General features: G+C 36.0%; 1 protein-coding gene across 1 annotated transcript; it reads right to left on the reverse strand.

Moving 5' to 3' along the window:
- Positions 1-431: 431 nt before the first annotated feature.
- Positions 432-21,229, reverse strand: esyt1a (extended synaptotagmin-like protein 1a). Its single transcript, XM_048177630.1, has 31 exons — positions 20,580-21,229; positions 17,553-17,594; positions 16,392-16,526; positions 16,181-16,254; positions 15,201-15,273; positions 15,030-15,119; positions 14,004-14,059; positions 13,577-13,697; positions 13,167-13,343; positions 12,748-12,830; positions 11,205-11,253; positions 10,942-11,031; positions 10,747-10,848; positions 10,579-10,650; positions 10,386-10,472; positions 9,470-9,619; positions 9,227-9,385; positions 8,967-9,143; positions 8,330-8,412; positions 6,792-6,840; positions 6,576-6,665; positions 6,393-6,488; positions 6,178-6,249; positions 6,008-6,094; positions 5,770-5,916; positions 3,999-4,120; positions 3,785-3,883; positions 1,888-2,019; positions 1,703-1,808; positions 1,561-1,610; positions 432-1,475 (listed from the first exon to the last, which is right to left on the reverse strand). Exons 1-31 carry the CDS (start codon positions 20,919-20,921, stop codon positions 1,448-1,450), a joined length of 3,240 nt encoding a protein of 1,079 aa, XP_048033587.1. The 5' UTR covers positions 20,922-21,229; the 3' UTR covers positions 432-1,447.
- Positions 21,230-24,977: the final 3,748 nt, after the last annotated feature.

Here is a 24,977-nt window from a genome sequence, read left to right on the forward strand (position 1 = left end):
AGAAAAAAGTCATTAAATTACGAGAACAAACTTGTTAAATTTCGAGAACAAACTCGCTAAATTTCGAGAAAAAAGTCAAGATAAAATGTTGAGAATAAACTCGTTGAATTACGAGAGAAAACTGCAGCAGATCAGCATATTAGAATGATTTCTGAAGGATCATGTGACAATGAAGACTGGAGTAATGATGCTGAAAATTCAGCTTTGCCATCACAGGAATAAATTACTTTGTCAAATATATTTAAATAGTACACAGTTATTTTAAATTGTAATAATATTTCACAATATTACTGTTTTTACTGTATTTTTAATTAAATAAATGTAGCCTTGGTGAGCAGACGAAACGTCTTTTAAAAACATTAAAAATCTTAGTGGTTCCAAACTTTTGGACTGTACTGTATGTTAAAACATAGAACAACAAAACACACGTGTTTAAAGTGCAAATGACATATTTATTAAAACTGCAATACAGGCTCTGAGTAATAGGGTGCAGAAGCACTACATTTCAATGTATAAAATATATATATTTTCTTCCATACGCCTGTTTATTCAAGTGTCTTTCTTATCAGAAACTAATTCTGTACTCCAAGACACAACTCAAGCATTTTTTGTAACATTTTTCGAGCAACTTCTCTCGGAGACTCATTGGCACTTAAAATTTAAATATTCATGCTGCCTTTGGTTCAAACATACATAAGTAAAATATATATTTTTTTAAATCTTTGGGAAAGTACAGACTTTGCACAGTGAGCAAAATGTTTCTGATATGTGTAAAATGAATTGTCTACTCACAAACACGAAACAAAAATATGTGAAACAAAGATATAAAGAAATGCTCAGATAATAACTAAACAAACCCTGATTTCAAAACAATTAAAAAGGTTCCTTTTATCTGCGCTTCTTAGACAAAAAAAAAAAAGAAGAAATACTGAATACTAATATTTTGCAATTTGGTTATTTTGAAATGCATGGTGTAAACTTATCTGAAACCAAGCAATTCCAAAAGTATTTTTTGTTGAAATGTTGGAATGAAATGTAATAAACACTGAAATGTAATAAACACAGCTGAACTGAAGCTCCAACATCCCATTGCTGCATTCTCACTGACCCATAAAGTGCAGGAACGCATAAAAAGTAAAAGCTACAAATTAAATACTTAAAAATGTAATGTAACATTTCTCCAGCATGCTGTCATGTTGACTCAAGGTGGTATCCGCATAGCCTTCTTGTGCGAACATTATTCATTTATGGTGGGAATCAAGCAGGCTATATTTTGGGTCAAAGCTAGTTGCACAGCAAGATACAATCTTAGTCCTGACACCATCAAACTCAGGACAACCTGTTTTAGGAACACTCCGACCCCCTGCTTGTATCGGGACAAGTAAACATCCGTGAAATCGACCTTCGCTTCAAACGACTGTGAATAAAGTCAACATGGGAAGGCCGTTCAGTTGGTCTCATGTGACAAGTCATACCTGAAATTATACAAATAAGCATAGATGTAAGCAAACACTCTGTGATCTCAAAGTAATCTACAGTGAACAACAGTACAGCACCTACCACTGTGAGACTCCTGTCTTGAGATCCAGCTGGCTCAAGTCTATCTGAACCTGAAACAGAATAGTGATTGAAATTTAGTATTTTGAAAAATGGTCTATAATGTCTGCGGTGTTGTTATCTGACTCGTCATGTGATGAATTACCTTTCCAAGAAGCTCTTTTTCACGACTCATGAAGGAAATGCTGTTCTTGACAGACACTTCGAGATGTTTCTGCTTAGCTTCTTCAAGTGACATGACAAAATCGAATCTGTAGGAGAGAGTGAAAGATGGTTACCATTCGGCTCTCCGTGTCATCAGATATTGATTTGATGAATGTTCTAACTAACCTCTCATTGAACTCAGGTTTAAGGCTTTTTTTCTTAACAGTGGTCTTCCTTTTGGTGTTCCGGTTCTTGTCCGGAAGCAGAATGAATGAGATGTAAGTGTCTGGAGGATCCTTAGAGTAGGACGGCAAGTTCCTGTGCATCAATACAAAATTATGAAAATAAACTGAAGACCATAACCAGTAATAAGGCTCTTTTTTCCTTAAATATACAGTAGTCATAAAACAGGCATTTCCTTAAGGAGGCAAGGGAGGCAGTGTCGCCTCAAAAAAAACTGGATGAGAAAATAGTCGATATTACAAAAATAAAAAAATATTACAAAATGTGACATTAAAAAGTACGGATGAGGATTAGGGCCAAGCAATAATAAAAAATAAAACCATCTCGAGATTAAAGTTGTTAAATTACGAGAAAAAACTTGTTACATTTCAAGAAAAAAGTCGAAATAAAATGTTGAGAATAAACTAGTTAAATTATGAGAAAAAACTCGTGAAATTACGAGAAAAAAGTCGAGATAAAATGTTGAGAATAAACTTGTTAAATTACGAGAAAAAAGTCGTTAAATTATGAGAACAAACTCGTTAAATTTTGAGAACAAACTCGTTAAATTTCGAGAAAAAAGTCAAGATAAAATGTTGAGAATAAACTCGTTAAATTACGAGAAAAAAGTTGTTAAATTATGAGAACAAACTCGTTAAATTTCGAGAAAAAAGTCATTAAATTACGAGAACTCGTTAAATTTCGAGAACAAACTCGTTAAATTTCGAGAAATAAGTCATTAAATTACGAGAACAAACTCGTTAAATTTCGAGAACAAACTCGTTAAATTTCGAGAAAAAAAGTCAAGATAAAATGTTGAGAATAAACTCGTTAAATTACGAGAAAAAACTCGTTAAATTTCGAGAAAAAAGTCGAGATAAAATATTGAGAATAAACTCGTTAAATTACGAGAAAAAAGTTGTTAAATTATGAGAACAAACTCGTTAAATTTCGAGAACAAACTCGTTAAATTACGAGAAAAAAGTCGAGATAAAATGTTGAGAATAAAGTCATTAAATTATGAGAAAAAAGTCGTTAAATTACGAGAAAAAAGTCGAGATAAAATGTTGAGAATAAAGTCATTAAATTATGAGAAAAAACTCGTTAAATTTCGAGAAAAAAGTCGAGATAAAATATTGAGAATAAACTCGTTAAATTACGAGAAAAAAGTTGTTAAATTATGAGAACAAACTCGTTAAATTTCGAGAACAAAGTCGTTAAATTTCGAGAAAAAAGTCAAGATAAAATGTTGAGAACAAACTCGTTAAATTACGAGAAAAAACTCGTTAAATTTTGAGAAAAAAGTCGAGATAAAATGTTGAGAATAAAGTCATTAAATTACGAGAATAAAGTCAGTAAATTACAAGAATAAACTCATTAACTTACGAGAATAAACTTATTAAATTACGAGAAAAAAGTCGTTAAATTACGAGAATAAATTCGTTAATTTAATGACTTTATTCTCAACATTTTATCTCGACTTTTTTCTCTAAATTTAACAAACATTTTTCTCATAATTTAACGACTTTTTTCTCGTATTTTAATGAGTTTATTCTCAACATTTTATCTCAACTTTTTTCTCGAAATTTAACGAGTTTTTTCTCGAAATTTAACAACTTTAATCTCGAGATGGTTTTATTTTTTTTATTATTGCTTGGCCCTAATCCTCTTCCGTAAAAAAGTGTATAAATAATTTGTTTTTCTAAAATAACACTTGCTCGCAGGTAAAGTTCCAGAGGGAGTCCGCGTCTCTCTTGCCTCCCCTGAGCCCATTGAGTTTTAACAGACCCCCTAAAGCGTGCACTGGGTTTAGTGGGGGGTAATTGAGAATGAATGGGGGAAAGTCTTGTATGATTCCTACCTGCAGGCATGTACAGTTATAACCAATCGGTTCTCCTCAGATGAATAGGCAACAGAGAGCTTCATCTGGGCTTTCCCGGATGAACTGGCATCCTCACCTCTGTATTTGCATCCATCCACAAACATAAACCAACACATATGTCAATGTCAGTTACTTTTTTGGCTTTGCCTATAAATACTAACCTACTGCTGCAAATGAAATATAGTTCACTCACCCTTGAGCGGGCACACTTCTCTGTCGGAGCTCATGACTGGCTGCAACAGATGCCTCTCCACTGGGGATGACATGACTAGCATCCTCTGCATCACTACATTGGGCCAACTTGCTGTCTAGGAGCTGATAAACAGGTGAGATGTTTTTGTTTTATTTACACATGTCAAGAAGTTTTGGGTAAGTAACATTGATAAAACAAGAAATGATTCTTGAGCACAAAATCAGTAATATTAGAATGATTCCTGAAGGATCATGTGACACTGAAAACTGGAGTAATGATGCTGAAAATTCAGCTTTGCCATCACAGGAATAAATTACATTTTAAAAAATAGCTGTGAGTGACAATTAAAGGGGTTCAAGCGCTCTAAGGTCTTTAAGCACATGTGTAAAAAAGGTATAATGTTTTATTAAGCAAGCCTGTAACCACCAAGATCATGGATGGAAAAGACCATTTACAGTCAAAACAGGCACTTTTCTAAGGAAATATATGTTTTATAGCTTTTTAACAGTTATTGAGGTTGAGCCAAATACCTAGGACTAGTTTGTGAAAGTACATTTTTAAAATAATCTCCAATATTTAACAAACGATTCGATGGATAGCGGCTGTTCTAGAGGCAAAGTTGCTGAGAATAAGGAGTTCTACCTTATGGTATGAATGTCATGGGCGTGTGCGAAAAAAATTCCGTGATATACAATACTCTATGCATGTGAAAAACGCAAAGGTGCCACCGGTGGCCAATTTCTTTGAAATTTCTCACAGGCCTCTAGGGTCATGAATCAAACAGGCCCAGTGTGTTTCATTCCAATTGGCCTCCATTAACTTCGTCTGACACCCGCTTGAACTTCATTGGCTGACGGCGATCGTGTCTTTTGAAATATGGGAATGTCCTTGTAGACAATCACGGCACCTTGGACAAAGACACCGCATGCCAGTTTTCAAGTCAATCGGACTGACTGTTGCATAGCTATAGCTGTTTTTGTGTTTTCTTCATTTTATAGCGCCACCAAGTGGCCAGTCACATGTCCTTTTTTTTTTTTGCACGAGCACAGACCAAGCCCATACATAGGTGTGCCGAGTTTGGTGAAATTATCTCATTTCGTTCAAGAGGGATAGCCATTTTGGCCCACTTTGAACGTTTTGGTGTCCCATCACAGACATGAATAGAAATTTTGACTTTTTTTGATAATTATTGACAATCAGACTCCAGAGCATCTTTCTGCAATGGTTTGGTTCCGACCAAGCAAAAAAAAACAAGTACTCGTTCGCAAAAGTAGGTTTTTCAAAAAATCCAAAATACCCGAAAATTCCGGGTGATGATAGAATCTGAGATTTTGTTCGTCTTGAGCCAATGATTCCAACGATATAAGACGACTTGATCCTGTGATTAACGGTTTAGGAGTTATGAGCATTACAAACTTTTGTAGCGCCACCATCAGGCTGATTGGAGTGAGCCGATGTAGATTGGTGAAGTCTCTATGACTTACGGTTTGATCTGCTTGATCGCTTTAAGGGGAGAATGCTGATCCTTGGAAATTCTAACAATTACAAAAGGGTTTCAGCGCTATGCACTTGAACCCCTAAAAATATAGGGAAAACAGTATTTATAATATAATGTAATGTTTTTGGTTAAATAAATGCAGCATTGGTGAGCATGTGTTTAATTCCATGTTGAACAGAACACACTATATGGCAGAAAGTATGTGGATGTTGGAACTGAATGTAAATGTGTCCTGCTGCTCAGCACATGTTAAAAATATGTGTGATTTCTAACCTTGAGTTCAGCTCTCAACAGAATCTGACTCTCAGGCATGGCTCCATCCAGATTGAACCAGCGGTCCAGCACCAGATCCTTATCATTCAGCAGCTCCCTCACTGGAAGCACAAGTGCACCCAGAGCCAGACCCCAGCTGTGAGAGAGCTACACACAGCAAACAGCAATGTAAACATTGTCCTTCTCACATAAATGCACACCTTAAAATCAATATTTATTGTAAAATGCAGCTTCTCACTTTGACTATAAGTGTGTCTTCTGTTGGATTATGAATCAGGAAATGAAAAGCTTCATCCCATTGTGGAGAAGTCGAGCGATTGAAAACCTAGTAGGGAGATATGATCCTTTGTGAGCCTTTGATACTTTGATAACATCAGTATAGATGTCCCTAAATTTAAGGGGCCTTACTTTGGTCCGGTAGGATACATTTTTGAGTGATACTTCTGCTCCTGCCGTTGGCTCTTTCCCGCTCTTTTTTAACTGTGAACAACATTACATTTTCATTGCTGGGTGCTGCTAACATACAGTTCATTGAAGCAAAGTTGTAGCTAACTACTAGCTATGGCAAATTAAGTAGTGATGAAATAAATGAAATACTCTGATGAAAATAAAATGAAACTTACAGGCAGACCATGTGCTCTCTCGATATACACAAAAAGCAGTGCGACAGAGGGAACCGTTTTATTCAGGTAAGACTGACGATAGTTGTAATGTAGAATCTGGATACAAAAATCACAAAACCAATCAACAAAATGTTAATATTTAATTAATTCAGATGAATAATAAAAGCATATATAAACCGTTACCTGTTCAAGTCTAGTGGGATCTGAAACTTTAGGCACCCATTCCAACACCAGATGAATTCGTCCAGACTTCACATCATTCAGAGTATACCACTGCATGAGGAAGCAGGCATTCATAAACAAAGCATAAATAAACAAGCAAAAATAGAAAGTATAAAAACTAAAAAACGTTATGAATATTACATTTAAAAACAAGCAAACATGCAAGGAGAGACTCACCTGATCAGTAAACTGAGCACTGATGAGATCTCTGAGACTTACTTTAACCCTGCAAGCAGATGTTAATCACTACAGGAACAATACTGATATTCATCAATAGAGGAACTGATACTCTAGCCAAAATATTATAACATACAACACAAACTTACCTATACGGAAGAGGATTAGGGCCAAGCAATAATAAAAAATAAAACCATCTCGAGATTAAAGTTGTTAAATTTCAAGAAAAAACTCGTTACATTTCAAGAAAAAAGTCGAGATAAAATGTTGAGAATAAACTCGTTAAATTACGAGAAAAAAACTCGTTAAATTGAGAAAAAAGTTGAGATAAAATGTTGAGAATAAACTCGTTAAATTACGAGAAAAAAATTCGTTAAATTTCAAGAAAAAGTCGAGATAAAATGTTGAGAATAAACTCGTTAAATTACGAGAAAAAGTCGAGATAAAATGTTGAGAATAAACTCGTTAAATTACGAGAACAAACTCGTTAAATTACGAGAAAAAAGTCGAGATAAAATGTTGAGAATAAAGTCATTAAATTATGAGAAAAAAGTCGTTAAATTACGAGAAAAAAGTCGAGATAAAATGTTGAGAATAAAGTCATTAAATTATGAGAAAAAAGTCGTTAAATTACGAGAAAAAAGTCGAGATAAAATGTTGAGAATAAACTCGTTAAATTACGAGAAAAAAGTCGAGATAAAATGTTGAGAATAAAGTCATTAAATTATGAGAAAAAAGTCGTTAAATTACGAGAACAAATTCGTTAAATTATGAGAAAAAAGTCGTTAAATTACGAGAAAAAAGACGAGATAAAATGTTGAGAATAAACTCGTTAAATTATGAGAAAAAAGTTGTTAAATTACGAGAAAAAAGTCGAGATAAAATGTTGAGAATAAACTCATTAAATTATGAGAAAAAAGTCGTTAAATTACGAGAACAAATTCATTCTCATAATTTAACGACTTTTTTCTCGTAATTTAACAAGTTTATTCTCAACATTTTATTTAGACTTTTTACGATTTTTTTCTCAAAATTTAACAACTTTAATCTTGAGATGGTTTTATTTTTTTATTATTGCTTGGCCCTAATCCTCTTCCGTATACCTGCCATTTTGAAATGAATCAGAGATACTCAATAGCATATTCTTAACACAAATGTACACTTTCATTGGATTTTATCTTTTTATCTCATTCACTACCCTTAAAACCATCTGTCCTCAGACCATAACATGATTTGTCAACTTTGTCATGCAAATTGTAAAAACAATTGTTTTGAATTTTTAAATAAACCACCCTCATTTCAAGTTGTTTCTATTTCTATTTTATAAAAAAAATTCACAACATCACTGTTTTTACTGGATTTTTTAGCAAATAAATACAGACTTGGTCAATAACATTTAAAAAATCTCAAACTTTTGAACAGAATTGAAAGTGATTTTGTAGTCTGTTTTTTTCCACTATTTCTCAAAAAAATCAGTACAATAAAACTAAACTAGAGCATAACATTCTGAAAGTAAAAGAGGAAGGTTGCGGCTTCACCTGCCAAGGAAGTCATCCTGGTCAATGTCTTTATCATAAAGTTCAAACTCCACCTCCTGACCTGGGAGCTGGGTCAAGATCACCTACAGTACAAGCAAGCAGGTATGCATTACTTTTGCATATACGCTTTGCAGTTGAGACATTTGTTTTCCAGAGACGAAAATGAATTGTTTGAACATGCCTGCGGCAGTGGAGGAGTGAAGCAATTCTTAAAGGTAAAGTTCCCCCAAAAATGAAAATTCTGTCTTCATTTACTCACGCTCAGGTTGTTCCAAACTCGTATAAATGAGTTTGTTCTGCTGAAAACAAAGGAAGATATTTGAAAGAATGTCAGAAACAAACCAAACAGATCTCGCACCCCATTGACTACCATAGTAGGGGAAAAAAAACCTATAGAAGTCAATGGGGGATGAGATCTGTTTGGTTACTGACATTCTTCCAAATATCTTTCTTTGTGTTCAGCAGAACAAACCCATTTATACAGGTTTGGAACAACCTGAGGGTGAGTAAATGATGACAGAATTGTCATTTTTGGGTGAACTATCCCTTTAAAACAGAAATCAAGATGGAATCCTTCTGTTTTGAGAAAGAAGCCATACCCCTCCAATATTCACACAAAATAAATCAGCATGCATACCTCATAAAGTTCATTCCAGATGGGGTTGAGGTTCTCTTTGATGACCTGACTCTTAAAGGCCATTCCTCCCACTCGGATCTTCACATATGGATCACTCTTTCCCTTCACCATGCCACCCATTAAATTGTCCTTAGCGATGAGACTCTGGGCTTCTACTAGGTGGATCCGCAGAACACCCTATATTGACAATTACAAATATTGATAACGTCAATCCTGTATTTTCAATCCTGTATAAGTCCTACACTTCTTTACAGGCTTACCTCAGAAGCAAAATTGCTATCTGGGCTAGTGTGCTCGGGACGTTTTAAAATGGGGGTCACCACTTTTGACCCTGGAGAGACTTCTGATTCAACATCTCCATCTCCAGGTAATGGAGACACAGGTGAGGTAAGGATGGCTTCTTCATTTAGCCACAACACCTGAAACAAATACCACAGAACTCCTGTATTATGTGTCCTCAAAGTTTTTGATAGTTTTTAATAATAAACAAAAATCAATCGTACCCTCAGCATAAATGTGATGTAGATACGGCTGGCCGGTCCAGACTTTTCTAGTTGAAACCACTGATCCATGGTGAGCTCAGTGCTGGAGAGCAGACGGGACATGGGGATAGACAGAGCTCCCAGAGTCAAAGCCCTGTCATCATCCTTCACCTGGAACAGGTGGAAGCAAAGATAAACACAATTACAGTGAAGAAATGGTTAACATGTATACATACATTTAAAGTGACCCTATTATGCTGTTTATAAAGGTTCCTGATTTGGGGTTTATATGCATCCAAGTTCAAAAAATACTTTAATTTTCTCATTACACATAGCAGCTTCACCGCTTTTTTCAATGTCTGAAATAGTTTAATAAATGATTCATTCTCCAGAAACACCAACTTTCTGAGAGCCTACTCTGCTCTGATTGGTCAGACAGCCTAGTCTGTCTGACCAATTACCATACGGCCATTACCATATCTGAACTTCAGCTCCAGAGGCTTCCTCAGCACATGTAGACAGTGATACAAACAGCACAACTAACAGCGTCTTCTCGACATGTCGACAACACGAACCAAACTCTTCCAGGCTTCATCTACAACTATAGTGTTTGAGGGCGGGTCAAAGTTGACGTTGTTCACGGGCAGCCAATGAAAACCTTGTGGTGGCATTATGCTAATTTGTTACAAACCCATGTAGGTTCTTTCCTTTGGGAGACAATAACTCCATTTATTGTTCACTTTGATCTTTGAAACTTTGCAGACTTTTTACATTCACAAACAGCTACATGAAAGGTAATAACAGAAAAAAAGCATGATGGGGCACTTTAAATAAGAATTTGAAAGGATATTATTGCAGTTAAATCATTATAAACATGACATCAGTTTTAAACTAATAACAATATATATTTAATATTTTGTTTTCTCAGTGACTATACCTGGATGTCGATGTCTTGTTTGCGTGGGTCCTGAATAAAAAACGTAAAGGCATCCTCCCATACTGGATTATTAGTCCCATACACCGTCTGGATTATTAATTATGAGAGAACATATGTAATAGAGTGACTCCAAAAGGTATAAATATGCCATATATTTTTCATATGACGTATAATAAGAGCGATGACTTCATACCCTGCTCTCTTTGGTGGTATCCTGCACAGAAACCTGCACCATGGGACTGGGGTCCTTATTACCTTTTTTAAACTGAATTGAAATACATCATACTGAATAACATCAATGTTTAAAGCACTTTTAACAAAACAATAGAAGAGCAATAGTGTTGCAGAATTACAAACTTACAGGTAGATCTTGTGCCCGGTCCAGATAAACAGTTAAAATGGCAGCAGAAGGAGGATCTGCTGTCTTGCCAGATACCGTAATGTTTTGATTCCTCTCCAGCACCTATATTTGATAAAACATTAAGTCTAGAGATTAAAAGAGCAGAGCGGCAAATACACTGTTTTTTTTTTTAAAGTCTATCAGGTAAGATCTTACTTCATTAAGGCGCTCTGCAGAGGGCAGCAGAGAGAGCCATTCTAGCTTGAGATGAACTTGACCTGATGTTGCGTCCTGTAAAGTGTACCACTAAAACCACAGTGAAAAAGCATTGCATTACTATTACTAACAATATAGACTGCACTGCTAAGACACAGAAAGGGTGGTGAAATAAATATGATCAAAAGACAGAACAATAATGGAAAGGTTTCTTGGTGTAAGAAAAAATAACATCAAAAAAAGAATCAGTATAAAAGATGTACCTCATCCAAAAGAACTGCTTTCTTTACAATACCTAAATCCAGCTTCATTCTAAAAAAAATAAATAAAAGAAATTCAGAGACAGAGAAAGTCCCTATTTATTTATAATAAATAAATAGGGAAGAATTTCTCATATTAAAAATATTAATAACATTTATATTATTTATATTATATATTAATATTATATATTATATATATTATAAATAATATTAATCATATTTTGATAATCTTTATATATATATTTATAAAAAGGAATCCTTGATTCTAGTGTTTAATATATTTATTGAATTTTAAATTTATACATACAAAAACAAAACAATACCCTCCCACAAAAAGCACAATCCCCTGCGCCCGCTGTCAATCACACACAGACAAAAATACAAATAAACAAAAAGAACAGACCCACAGTAATAAAGTCAGCCAGAATATACTATACAAAACTAAGAGGAATCCTTGATTCTGATTGGTCAATAGCTTTATTCACGATAAGCGAGTTTATTACCTGCATTCAGATTTAGAATTTTCCTTCAGGTCAGTTCTATGTTCTTAATAAATAAATCTATTTAAATGTCCGATGTATTATCTTGTCCTTTTAACAGTTAAGGGGTTTTCCCGTGACTGACAGCGCTAGTCAAAGCATTTGTCAGTTGCGTTTTGTTCCGTGTTCACAACAATTCACTCTTTTTAAAGGTGCCCTAGAACCCTTTTTCACAAGATGTAATGTAAGTCTAAAGTGTCCCCTGAATGTGTCTGTGAAGTTCGATAGTAGCCTATGCTGCGGCTAACAGGGCTAAAGCTAACATTACACACTGTTGGGGAGATTTATAAAGAATGTGTTGTGTTTATGAATTATACAGACTGCAAGTGTTAAAAAATGAAAATAACGACATGGCTTTGGTCTCCGTGAATACAGTAAGAAACGATGGTAACTTTAAACACATTTAACAGTACATTAGCAACATGCTAACGAAACATTTAGAAAGAAAATGTACAAATATCACTAAAAATATCATGGATCATGTCAGTTATTATTGCTCCATCTGCCATTTTTCGCTATTGTCCTTGCTTGCTTACCTGCATAAAGTCTGTGATTCGGCTGTGCTGCTCCAGACGTTAATACTGGCTTGTCTAATGCCTTGAACATGGGCTGGCATGTGCAAATATTGGGGGCGTACATATTAATGATCCCGACTGTTGCATCACAGTCAGTGTTATGTTGAGATTCGCCTGTTCTTCAGAGGTCTTTTGCAAAAATCATATTTACATAAGAAGGAGGAAACAATGGTGTTTGAGACTCACTGTATGTCATTTCCATGTACTGAACTCTAATTATTTAACTATACCGAGGTAAACTCAATTTTTAATTCTAGGGCACCTTTATTGTAAAAGTCTTCGCTACTGATTGACACACTCGTAAAGACAGTCTTTGCCGCCATCTAATGGCATAATAACGTAACTTCTGTTGCTGTTTACGGTCAGGAACTCTTTTTTCCGTCGGAAGGAAGGCTTTATATATATAATTTATAATCTGTAATAAAATAATACCTCCCAAGAAAGTCATCCTGGTCAGGATCTTTATCAAACACTTCCAGCTCCAGCTCTTGACCAGGTACTTCATGAACAATCACCTAACAAACATACAAATACATTCAGTACATATAAAATATGTGATAAACTGAATTGAGCAATAATGCTGCAAAACATCTTTAAGATCTGGAACACATAATCTTGTCGCTATTTCTCTGAGTTTGTGCTTTTGCTCAATGCTCATCTGATCTCAGCACATGATAGTCACATCCTGCACTGTCACATTTTGTTTTTATCTTGCAGTTGCCAGCAGTTACAAGAGCCACAACGCAGTTAACATCTACACAGTGTTAGTGGTTTGAAAAACCACAGCTTCCTTTTACACAGAAATGTGATACTTTTTCAGCAGTCACATGCTACCAATACATATCTCTGACCTCGTACATCTCCCTCCACTGAGGATTAAGGTTGTTGTCCACGTGGTGGGAGGTGAAGGTCTGCGTTCCCACCCGTAGCACTGCGTACGGGTCAGACTTCCCAGATATCACGCCTTTCATGTAGTTATCCTTGGCAGCAAGGTTTTCTGCCTCCAGCAAGTGGATACGCACAATACCCTGTGGGAAAACACAAAACAAATGTAAGCGGAGTGCATGAGGTATGTCTATATTAGCATATGTATTAATGGAAATGAGAAACACGCCCTTGCAATTCAACATTAAGAAGCAGCTACACTAGACAAACATGCATGATGAAACTATGGAGTATTAAGTACATTTGATGGATCTTGAATAGTTAAAATGGAGGTTAATATAGTTAAATACTCCATTAGAGCACAGTGAAGTGTTACCCGTGGCAGAGGGGAACGCAGCTGTGCTACGTGCAGGTTGGCCACCAAAGGCACAGTGAGACGATTGGGGAGAACCAGGAAAGAGGCGATTGCATCCATTATCATAGTGTCCGACATGGCACTGAAAATGAATGCAAGGGGTTCGTACAGAGAAAATGGAACACAAACAAAACACATTTGAACTATTTGACAGCATGGCTTCTGGGTGATTATAATGGGTTAAGCTATGATAAATATGAATGACTGCATGTTTCCCTACTTTATTTGAATAGAGGGAAGCAGACTGAATAATCAGAACAGTGCTCTACTGATTATCAATGAATGAAACATATGAGAAGAGTTACAGTATTAATAGGTCTAGTGGAGTTGTTGTATATCTGAATCATAAACCCAAAAGAGAACGATGATACAAAACAAATGCACTCACTTCAAACCAGGTATGTCTAATAAATTGGTGAGGCCAGTCCAGTTGATGTCAAGTTTCTATGGGGAATTGAAGTAGAAACAAAGAGTAATAAGTAGTAATTATTATGATATAATACAGTAATTAAAATTAGGGATGCACCAATACCATTTTTTAAGGACCGAGTACGACCTACTACTGATACTTTTTTCTAGTACTCGCCGATTTCTCTCTCTCCCCTTTTTTTTTTTTTTTTTTTGGTGATGTTGCAGTTTTCCAAGCACAACACAGTGAGACTAATGGATGTAGGACAGCTTCTTTATTATTACTCTAATGAAAAAAGTAATATTTTTTATGTGCTTGTCACAAACTTAAAGAACAAAAATTTCAGTGTCCAATAACCTTCAAAGGGCATAATTACCAATATATATAATTGTATATAATACAATTAAATAAACTTGTTTTTCAGATACAGTAGGTTTATTTACCATGTATACATTTATTTAACATATTTTGTTGTTTTATTAACATTAATGACAAATATAGGCTACGGTCCCTTTAAGACCGAATCCATGGATACTGACACATATCCTGTTTTCACCCAAATGTTTACATCCACTTGAGCCATAACCTACTGTATTTACGTGAGATACTCCACACAATGGACATTTTGACAACAATGTGTGCATTTGACCATTCAGGCGTGAGGAGAACCGATCGTGCACGCGAGAAACAGAGCGCTTCTGGTCTGTCATTCATCGTGATTCCGCCTATCCCGCCTTCACTAATCGATAACGAATTGTGATTGAAAGCATGCAGTTCCAATGTGTGGGCTGTCATCGTTAATTTTTAAGTATTTCCACACCTCTGAGGCTGACATTGTTTCTGCTGCTGCCGCCTGTGTCTCTGTGCACAGAAAATTATGTCAGTTATGTCACGTGAGGTGTCGGTCTTTGGTATCGGGGGTATTTTTAAGAGTAGCCTACGAGTACAAGTACATGAGCTTAGTATCGGTGCATCCCTAATTAAAATGTAAAACATTTGACTAACCGGTCTGCGAATAAAGAACATGGTGATGGCTCCAACAAGAGGAACATCTCCAATTAGAGGTTCCAAGATCACCCTCAATTTTCCATGGAGCTATAGAAAGAAGGATGCTGGTTTCAGTCAATGAGTCTTTTATCTGTTAACTTTAATGAGTCCCATTGTCCTCTTTCTCACCTGAATGCCTTTCACCCCAGCTTTACAGAAGTACTTCTTCACCTCAACGTTAATCTCCACATCTCCAGCATAACTGCAACAGAGCACAAAAGTTTTAAATATAAAGCCAGAGGTTCACAACATTCCAAGATCCATTTTTTGGCCCAAAAGGTCTTGTGACTTTCCAAGTGACAGAATTAAGACATACACTTTAATATTACATAGCCAGGAAATTATAAAAATATTATAATATAGTTCATGGGAAGCACATGCAGCACAGTTGCGCTTTGAGTGACCCAAGCTCCAATCCCTAGGGTTCGTGCGGATACTGTAAAATGAAATTCCAGGACTTTCAAAGACTTTTCAAGCACTACTTTTTTTAAGGACTACAATCATAGATCTCACTTATCAAACAAGATCTTTATTATCTTTCAAATTCAGTTCTCAAAATGGTACAAATAAAGTGCAGCACATGCCATTGAAAGGATACTATGACAAATATATCGCTTTCGTAATTCAAACTGATTTTTTTTTTTCATATTTTCCCATGAATATATGATTGACCTGAAGAATGAAAGCTGTATCATATACTTGGATATTTATATGAGCAATATCATGCTCATAGCCATGCAAAATGGCTCTATATCAGACAGGGTGCAGCATTAACTTGGTGTGAAATGATTGTTTTATCGATAAAATTAAACACTAATATCATATATATTGTCTTTCAATAATTCAAGCACTTTTCAAGTACCTTTTCATAAATATGGCTGTTTTCAAGGGTTTTCCAGGACTAAAATTTCAAAAAGTCAAATTCAAGTACTTCAAGCACTTTAAGCACCTTGTATGAACCCTGAATCCTGTCCCACTACCATTTTGTTTCCTGTCCACTCGCCATTATACTATCTAATAAAAGCAAAAAAACACCCAATATTTACATTAAAAAAGAAAAAATAGACTGTTGAGAACCTGTTTGCCAAGAAAGAGACCAAGGACACTACCTGATGTAAAGATCCAGTATCACCTGACGCTTATCATACTCAGTGTAGGCCTTCACCCCAACTACCTTCATAGCCTGTGAGAAAAAAAAAGAAGATATATATATATATTTAGACATTTTAAAAAAATATCTCTGGCAAGCAGAAATTGAGAATCAAATGTAAATATGAGAAACATATGCAAATAACTTTTATCAGAAACAGATTTGTATACCCTGTCGCCCAAGTCAACTTTGGTGAAGGTGAGAGTTTGCAGATGAGCGCTGGCGGATCGGATCGAAGGGGCAATAGTCTCCACCAGCAGCTTTTCCAGATATTGTCCAATAAACGGCCAGGCCTGCTGCAATATCTGAGCCAGGATAGTTACAAACAATAAGAACTGGTAGAGACTCACGAAGATGACAGTATCAAGTCAGTGAAGACATTTTTGCGTCCTAGAAAATATATAATATAAGGTTTGGAACAACTTGAGGATGGGTAAATGATGAGAAAATTTAAATTTTTTGGGTGAACTATTCTTCTGAAGTTTGTCAGTCAAACCACAGGCAGAAACCACAAGAACTTGTGGTTGCCATTTGAGGAAGAACACAAGAACCCTATAGAGCAGTTCTTTCTTTATCAGACTGCTGCACTCAATAAACTCTAATGAAATCCTTTTTAGATTGAGTATCATTAAAATATAGATTGATTTTCTACACATTGGAGCAACATCTTAAATGTGTGCTGTTCAGCTTCACAGAAAAGATATGATTAAATAAAATGTCAAAGCCTGCATCTTAACAGATGATGGGTGGAACTTGTTGGGTGTGTTTGCAAAAGTCATCAAATCAAGTAACGTTTAAGAGCAGTGTGTGTTTGTAGTGAACTTTGAAAGCACAACCCACAATCAACCCTCCCCATTCTCACTCTCCAAACTTAAAAGGTTACTTGAGGCAAACCTTTGAAGCTTGAATCCTGACAACAAGCCTGGTGTGCAAGAACAATCTGTGAAATGTCTGTCCTGGTACTCTGAGAAGCTCTTCTATGTGAATAGACTAATGAAATCTCAAAGCCAGTATTAAATCTTTGTGCTATAAAAGGAGAAAGAATGAAGGAATCAGGAAGATCATGTGGTAGTGAGTTTTGCAATAAGGTTTTGCAATGTAGTCTGTGGGTCCTTTATTCTAAAATAAGGCCTATTACGCTGATGACAACAGAGACATCACTAACTTAATAGACATTATGCAAAAACTGGAACGCTGTCAAACTGTTTAACTATTTATCTGCAGGGACTGAATTTGAAAACATACACACAGTGCCCTCAGGAACATGGAGAAATGAGAACAACAGCTGTGGTCACGTGCACATTTGTGTATTTGAGAAGAGAGTTTAATACCTTGTTCATCCATTCAACCTTTTCCACATCAGGGAAGTTCACCTGTGGAAAAACAAGGAGTACATTTTGACTTCCGATGTCAACACATATAACAGATCGCTTTTACATGCTGTATGCAAGGAGACCTCTTATTTTGTACACTGTAAGTAAATACCGTGAAGGTCGAGAGCTGTTGTTAACAAAACAGCAGCCTTTTCCAGGGAAGAGATCAGCTGTGCATACACAGGAATATTACGTTCTGCCAGTTCTTGAAAATACTGTCATTCTTGCACAAAAATACTTGTAAATGTTTAACAAAATGCACATGGCAATGGTTGATCATAATAGTAAGCAGAAAGAATCTAAAGAGAGGGTGAATAAAGTATGGGCAGTGCTAAACAAATATTTAGTAGCAAAGGAAACCTTGATTAAAGGTCATCTCTGATTTCAGATTAAATGTTTAACAGTAAATAAATAAATAATACATTTCAAATAATACAATTAAATTAAAATAATAAAGGTAAAAAGGTAATAATATAAAAATCCTTGATCCCCAACCAGGAACTTTGAGATATACCTTTTTTAATATCTAAATATATATATATATATATATATATATATATATATATACAGTACAGTCCAAAAGTTTGGAACCACTGTTCTTTTGAACTTTCTATTCATCAAATAATCCTGAAAAAAAATATTGTACACAAATATTTTGTACAATTGTACACATTAAATGTTTCTTGAGCAGCAGATCAGCATATTAGAATGATTTCTGAAGGATCATGTGACACTGAAGACTGGAGTAATGATGCTGAAAATTCAGCTTTGCCATCACAGGAATAAATTACTTTGTGAAATATATTCAAATAGAAAACAGTTATTTTAAATTGTAATAATATTTCACAATATTACTGTTTTTTACTGTATTTTTAATTAAATAAATGTAGCCTTGGTGAGCAGACGAAACTTCTTTTAAAAACATTAAAAATCTTAGTGGTTCCAAACTTTTGGACTGTACTGTATATGCATATATAAATACACTGGACAAAGGTAGATTAAAATATATGTAATACATATATAGGCTATGTAAAGACACCGGACAAAGGTAGATTTCTGCAGCAGTGCTCTTTAAATTTAAACACAGAATTTGTAACAGGATGTGGGTAGGTTTATAAAAAAATACAAAATCAGTTAAAGCCACTATGTTCAAGCTACTGAACTATGTGAGGAAAGTGGCACCACTGTTTCTCTGAGCACAAGTCAAACACTTTTCAACTTCTTCATGTTTCCTATCACCCCCTCACCAAATTCTTTCTGCAAATGGCTCATTTTGCCATTTCGCAGCTGGTGACTCAGCCCCATGAGATTGGATACTTCAATGTCCAAATATAGCAAGGGCTGGACAGACTTTGGAATGTTATGAAGTTAACGAGGAACGGAGGATGAAAGGAGGGAGGAGAGAAGAATATAAACATTGACTGCGTCAGAGATTGTGTAGAATGCTTATGAAAGGGACACAACTGTAAAAATGTAATGGGCAAAAGCGGTTCTCACAATGATGACCTTGAAATGCAGGGGCATGATCATGCATTTTGACTGAAGATAATGTTGCAATATTGTTATAAATACAGCACCAAAACTATGAGTTTCTTGTTAACAGAATGAAACAAACATTTTGGACCCAAAAATCAGATGAGTGAACCACACTTATTTCACTATAATGACTAGGCAGAATAGCTACTTTGATGTTCAATTAATAATCTTTATCTAGTATAGAAAAGCGGTTCTCACCATGATGATGTTGAAAAGCGGTTCTCACCATGATGATGTTGAAATGCAGGGGCATGATCATGCATTTTGACTGAAGATAATGTTGCAATATTGTTATAAATACAGCACCAAAACTATGAGTTTCTTGTTAACAGAATGAAACAAACATTTTGGACCCAAAAATCAGATGAGTGAAGCACACTTATCTCACTATAATAACTAGGCAGAATAGCTACTTTGATGTTCAATTAATAATCTTTATCTAGTAAGAATAAAAATGTTACTACTACAAACTGGAATACACATAAATGGTGCCTAATAAACAGGACGCCGTCTCTATTCAATTACTACTGGGAAGCCTTGAATAGATACCAGCAACTATTTTAATACACTTAACTAACTAAAGAATAAGTACTAGCATCCTGTTACTAGTAAAACTGTAATAGGTAGGGCTACTAGCAACTGGAATGCATACCAGGCAGAAGTGGATAGTTAATATCTGAGCTACAGGTCATCATTAAATTTAAGAGGTAAATGTAATTGGTTACCAGTCAGGCCTATGCTTACTAGTTAATGGGATAGTGACTAGTAGCAACCTTGCAGGAATATACACTAGCATGTAATGATAAATATGTTTTAGTGATCTTAATACGTAGTAGAATGCATATGTCAGAAGTGAATAGTTGATATCTGAACTACAGATCTAAAATTCAATGGTAAATGCATTTGGTTAGTAGTTACAAATGGGATATTTATATGGGATAGTGACCAGTAACAGGTATATGTACTAGCATGTAACTAATACGTTTTAGTGACTAATTTAATAGATGCTAGTCACTATTGGAATAAGTAGTATAATGAATTGTTACTAGTCACTACTGAATTAGCTACGTACCAGTAACACCGAAAATAGATGTTAAAGAAATACCTATAATTTGCTTCACAAGTGTGTAATTATGACTAAAAATATTCATAGGTTGAAGAAGAATGAATGGGATTGTTCTAATAGCTAACAATTTGGACTGTAAAAGTAGGTGAACAGTTATTAAAATCATAACAGTAACACGAAATCAGTCTGTCAGTGTCACAAGAGCACCCAAATATACACTTTTTACGCTTATTGTAGACAAAAATAGGCCTAATAGCAAGAAGCGGCATGATAAACCCTGCATGTTTTTCTATCTGCGCAAAGATTTAATACATTTGCTGCAGACTGCGGTGGTGAACTTTTGACAACCAGAATGATACCAATTATGGTATAAAAACGCTTACCCATGCCGGTAAGTCCCGTTTAGTTTTAAACACCCGTGTTGGTATTACATCCTGCTCATTCTCCAAAACATACATCGCGCTTTGCAGTCGCGCTTGTTTTCCATCGCGACTGTGTTTCCATCCCGTATACACCAGAAGACCGAGCAAAACTAAACTGATACTGAATCCGAAATATCCAGCCAGGTAGACAGGCAGTAAGGCACCGACGCACTTTCCAAAGGACCAGAGAACTGACACGGCGTGCTTTCCAGCGGAATCCTGGGGTAGGGCCGAGTCCGCAGCCTCCGGAGAGGCACCCGCTCTCGGCTCTGCATCATCAGATGACATCGGCTCTTTCTGCATCAAATCCTTCTCACTGTGAGCGATTCCGCGCTAGACACTATGAACAAATCAACACAGCTCAAAACGAACGAGTGCTATACACGTATGATTAAATATAAGCAGAAAATGTCTCATAATTTGTCACTCTACAAAAAAAACAGCACCGACGTCAGCTCCTTTGCAGCGGAAAGTTGTGGATTTGTAGTTTGCTTTTGAGAGAGAAGGGCGTGTAGGGGCGTGTTTGAGGCTTCAGCCCTCCTCGATTCTTGTTAAATCCACACCGAGAACCTCAAGTGCCTGGGTGTGAGATAATGCACATTTCGTGGTCTTCCTGAAGACGGCAGCTGTAAACTCGCCCATCGTTTACCAGTCACTGAAGCCCCGGTATATGTATGGTGCGCGCTACAGAAAACGCTAAAAGCGAAATTAGTTAAAAGTTCCAAAGAAAAATATTGTACATTAACGTGGGTGTTTACAAAGTACTGTCATGTGACACCCACTGCGGTGTCCTATCGTGCATGATAAGTGGAAAATGGATTTTACTTAATGAAGTGTAGGCTAACAGAAACCAACATTTGTCAAACAACTGGCAAATCTGCCTGCAATAAAAACCGAGTGCAAACTGTAGTCATCACCGAGGTTATGTTGCTACGCAAAACCGCAAGTGAGATTAAATCTGTAATATTTCTACAGATTAATACACTACTATTAATACAAACGTTTGATTAAGCTTAAATCAATGTGTGGCATTTACTATCATACATACGCTTTATACAATTACCTCTGCCAAGGTAAAGTCAAGACCTAATACCACCCTGCTGTCAGATTGATGAAAGCACTGCTATATAAAATATAACATGCACTAAATATCCGCATTATGTTAAAAGCTGCTGCAGTTCTCAACCTGGCAGCAGGGGGCCTCAAAATGACTTAATTTAAAACAAGCATTAAAATAATATTTGGTTGTTTTTATAACATGTACATTGTGAACTGATATTTTAATGTATTTTTAGGACTATGTGCCTTTTAAATGTTTTTATTGGAATTGTGTGTCCATGAGCTACTGGATCCTTTAATTTCCCTAAAGGGATGAAGTATTATTCAACATTGATTTGACTGCACTGACACTATTGGATAACTGAATGACAGAACTGCTTTATAGATTAAATTTCTTTACAACTGAACCAAATCAACACTGGACTGACTTTATCAGACACCATTGCTATACAACTGAAATGAGCAGTTCACATTGAATTTATGTAATCACTGTAAAGCCGCTTTAAAAGTCTTGTATAAAGCAGTAAATTGCAGCTCGACTATGAGGGTTGTCATGTCAAAAAGGTTGAGCACCACTGCTATACACATTAAACTACATTGCAAACCGATAGCCAGACATTAAACTGCCTGGAAAGGCAGCACTGCCTGATGGGCACCACATGTCATACTATGAAATTCTGTGTAGAAATTACAATTTAAAGGGTCAAATTACAGAAATTAGCCTTAGCAATTTCTTCAAAATGAACTGAGTGTCAAAGGGAAATAAAAGCACAATTAAACCCAATGACAGCAAACAATTTACAATCTTAACCAGTGTTTTACACTATTAGCCCTGCAACATTAGACTTATTGTAAATTAACAAATATAAGTTCACTTCATACAAGACAGTAGGGCAATTTTTTTTAAACCAAAAGGATTTATTGAAGACATTAACAAAAAACACGCTGAGCTGACAGGTCTGAGGAATGTCCAAAAACAGTTCACATGGTCATCAAGACCAGGATGCTTCCGCAGAACCAGGTGATGGAAAACCAGATCCTCATTCAGAAGAAAGCAGGCCTCATTGATGGTGAATGAGTAGAGCTTCAGTTGGGCTTCCAGCAGACTCTTGCTGAGGAGATTGAAGTGGAGGAGCACTCTCAGCTTCAGCGTACGGGGTCCGCTTTACTTGGACCTCTGCCTCATCTTTCTCCTTTTACGCTTCAGCCTAAAACCAAACAAACATGTTCTGTCACTTCATGTTTGTTCCAACGCAGTAGGGACAAAGTGATATATAGCTAATTTGGTAACTCACCTGCGCATACGCTTCTTTCGCCACTAAAAGAAAACACAATCATTAATAAACGGGAATTCATTAGGACTTTCACACGAACATCGCAAGCAATTAAGCGAAAAACTGCACATGCGCATTAGCAACTGGCGGCCTGGATGCATTTTCCCCAAATCGCCATGCCGCATGGCCATTCGGGCAAAATGCAAGAAAACAAAAGAAACGACGACTAGGAATATAACTTAAGGTAAAATAAAATGCCATTTAACTGAAAGTGCAACCAATTAAATCAAGCGGCAGCTGCAAACTCAACGTGGTCACAATACGCCTTGATAAACAGCCGTTTTAGCAGGCTAGTCTAGCAGGCCAGAGTACATAACTGCTAGAGACTATTCCACATGCAAGAAATAAAAGAGGAACTTAAAAAGCAAAACACTTAGACACTAACAAACGGTAACAGCGTAAATACTACGAGTAGTAAATGTTATATTTGCTAATGAATATTAGCATCCCAGTTGCTATCAAGGGTAGCCAAATGACGAGAAACTCCGTTTAACATTATACATGAAAGTTAGACTTACCTTCGCTCTCATGATGAGAAGATGGTTCTGTAAATAAACATATAACGTTAAATATATAGCTGGATGGTACGTAAAAGTCTTGGATTACTATGGATTGTATGAAACGTTAACACAAGATCAGCGGAAAGCACTTCCTCACCTCGTCAAGCGATAGCAACGACTCAAGAGAACGTCATGAGGAGGACGGGCTCTTTTATACGTCTCGATTGCGTCATTTTTCAGCGACTGTGAAAGAAACGCGCGCTACACCTGTCAATAATCTTCATCGCATTTACACATCGGTTAACATTCAGTGCATTTACATTGTACTTTTGATTAATTTTTTTTTATTAAATTAATAATATTATTAATGATATCATATATTTAAGGACCTCAACAGGAAATAAGATAAATTAGGTGCATAATTACAGCAAATACAGTAACATGTAAGAACGTTGTTTTTGTTTGTTTGTTTTTTTATTTTATTTTTTTTCCAAAACAACGCAAATTTTTCGTTTTATATTCAAATTAATTAAAATAGGTGTAGCTAGTGACCACTATAATAGTCATACAGTTGTGGAATACAGAATTATTGGCGGCTGGGCGATATAAATCGCCATCACCTGCTTTCAAATGGAGCGGCATTTAATAGACAGAGCCGTAGATCACTGACAAGCTACGCAATATCGCGTTCATTATCGAAGGCGATTCATCTGCGATAATTAAAATTCATAAAATTAGCAAAAATCTAACCTTTTATTCAAGGAAAAGAATTGAAAGTGGGGGGGAAATCACATTATGAAATAAATGTTTTTCTCCAAAACACGTTGGCCACAATTATTGGCACCCTTTTATTCAATACTTTTTGCAACCTCCTTTTGCCAAAATAACAACTCTGAGTTTTCTCCTATAATGCCTGATGAGTTTGAAGAACATCTGACAAGATACAGATCCTTCAGATTCCCAGCTCCATGTTGGTGCTTCTTCTCTTCAGTTCACTTCACTCATTTTCTATAGGGTTCAGGTCAGGGGACTGGGATGGCCATGGCAGAAGCTTCATTTTGTGCTCAGTGACACATTTTTGTGTTGGTTTTGATGTTTGTTTTGGATCATCGTCCTAATGGAAGATCCAACCACTGCCCATTATTGGATTTCTAGCAGAAGCGGTCAGGTTTTTATTTTTTATCTGTTGGTATTTGATAGAATCCATGATACCATGTATCTGAACAAGATGTCCAGGACCTCTAGCAGAAAAATAGGCCCACAACCGTGGACATAGGGTACTTTTTATCCATGTGTGCACCAAACTCATCTGGTGGGTTTGCTGCCAAAAAGCTCTTTTTTTTAGTTTCATCTGACCATAGAAGATCCTGTTTGAAGTTCCAGTCTCGTCTGACAACTGAATATACTGGAGATTGTTTCTGAATGAGAGCAGATGATTTTTCTTGAAACCCTCCCGAACAACTTGT

The sequence above is a fragment of the Megalobrama amblycephala genome, linkage group LG24 (genome assembly GCF_018812025.1).
Source record: "Megalobrama amblycephala isolate DHTTF-2021 linkage group LG24, ASM1881202v1, whole genome shotgun sequence".
In the NCBI taxonomy this organism is placed as follows: domain Eukaryota; kingdom Metazoa; phylum Chordata; class Actinopteri; order Cypriniformes; family Xenocyprididae; genus Megalobrama; species Megalobrama amblycephala.

Bases quoted from the DNA above. Each gene is read 5' to 3' on its own strand.
- esyt1a (XM_048177630.1), bottom strand. From the start codon at position 20,921: ATGCAGAAAGAGCCGATGTCATCTGATGATGCAGAGCCGAGAGCGGGT. The intron at 10,473-10,578 runs GTATGAAGTCAT...TTAATAATCCAG, and splicing joins ATACCACCAAAGAGAGCAGG to ACGGTGTATGGGACTAATAA. The intron at 6,095-6,177 runs GTAAGGCCCCTT...TCTCCCTACTAG, and splicing joins ATGTATCCTACCGGACCAAA to GTTTTCAATCGCTCGACTTC.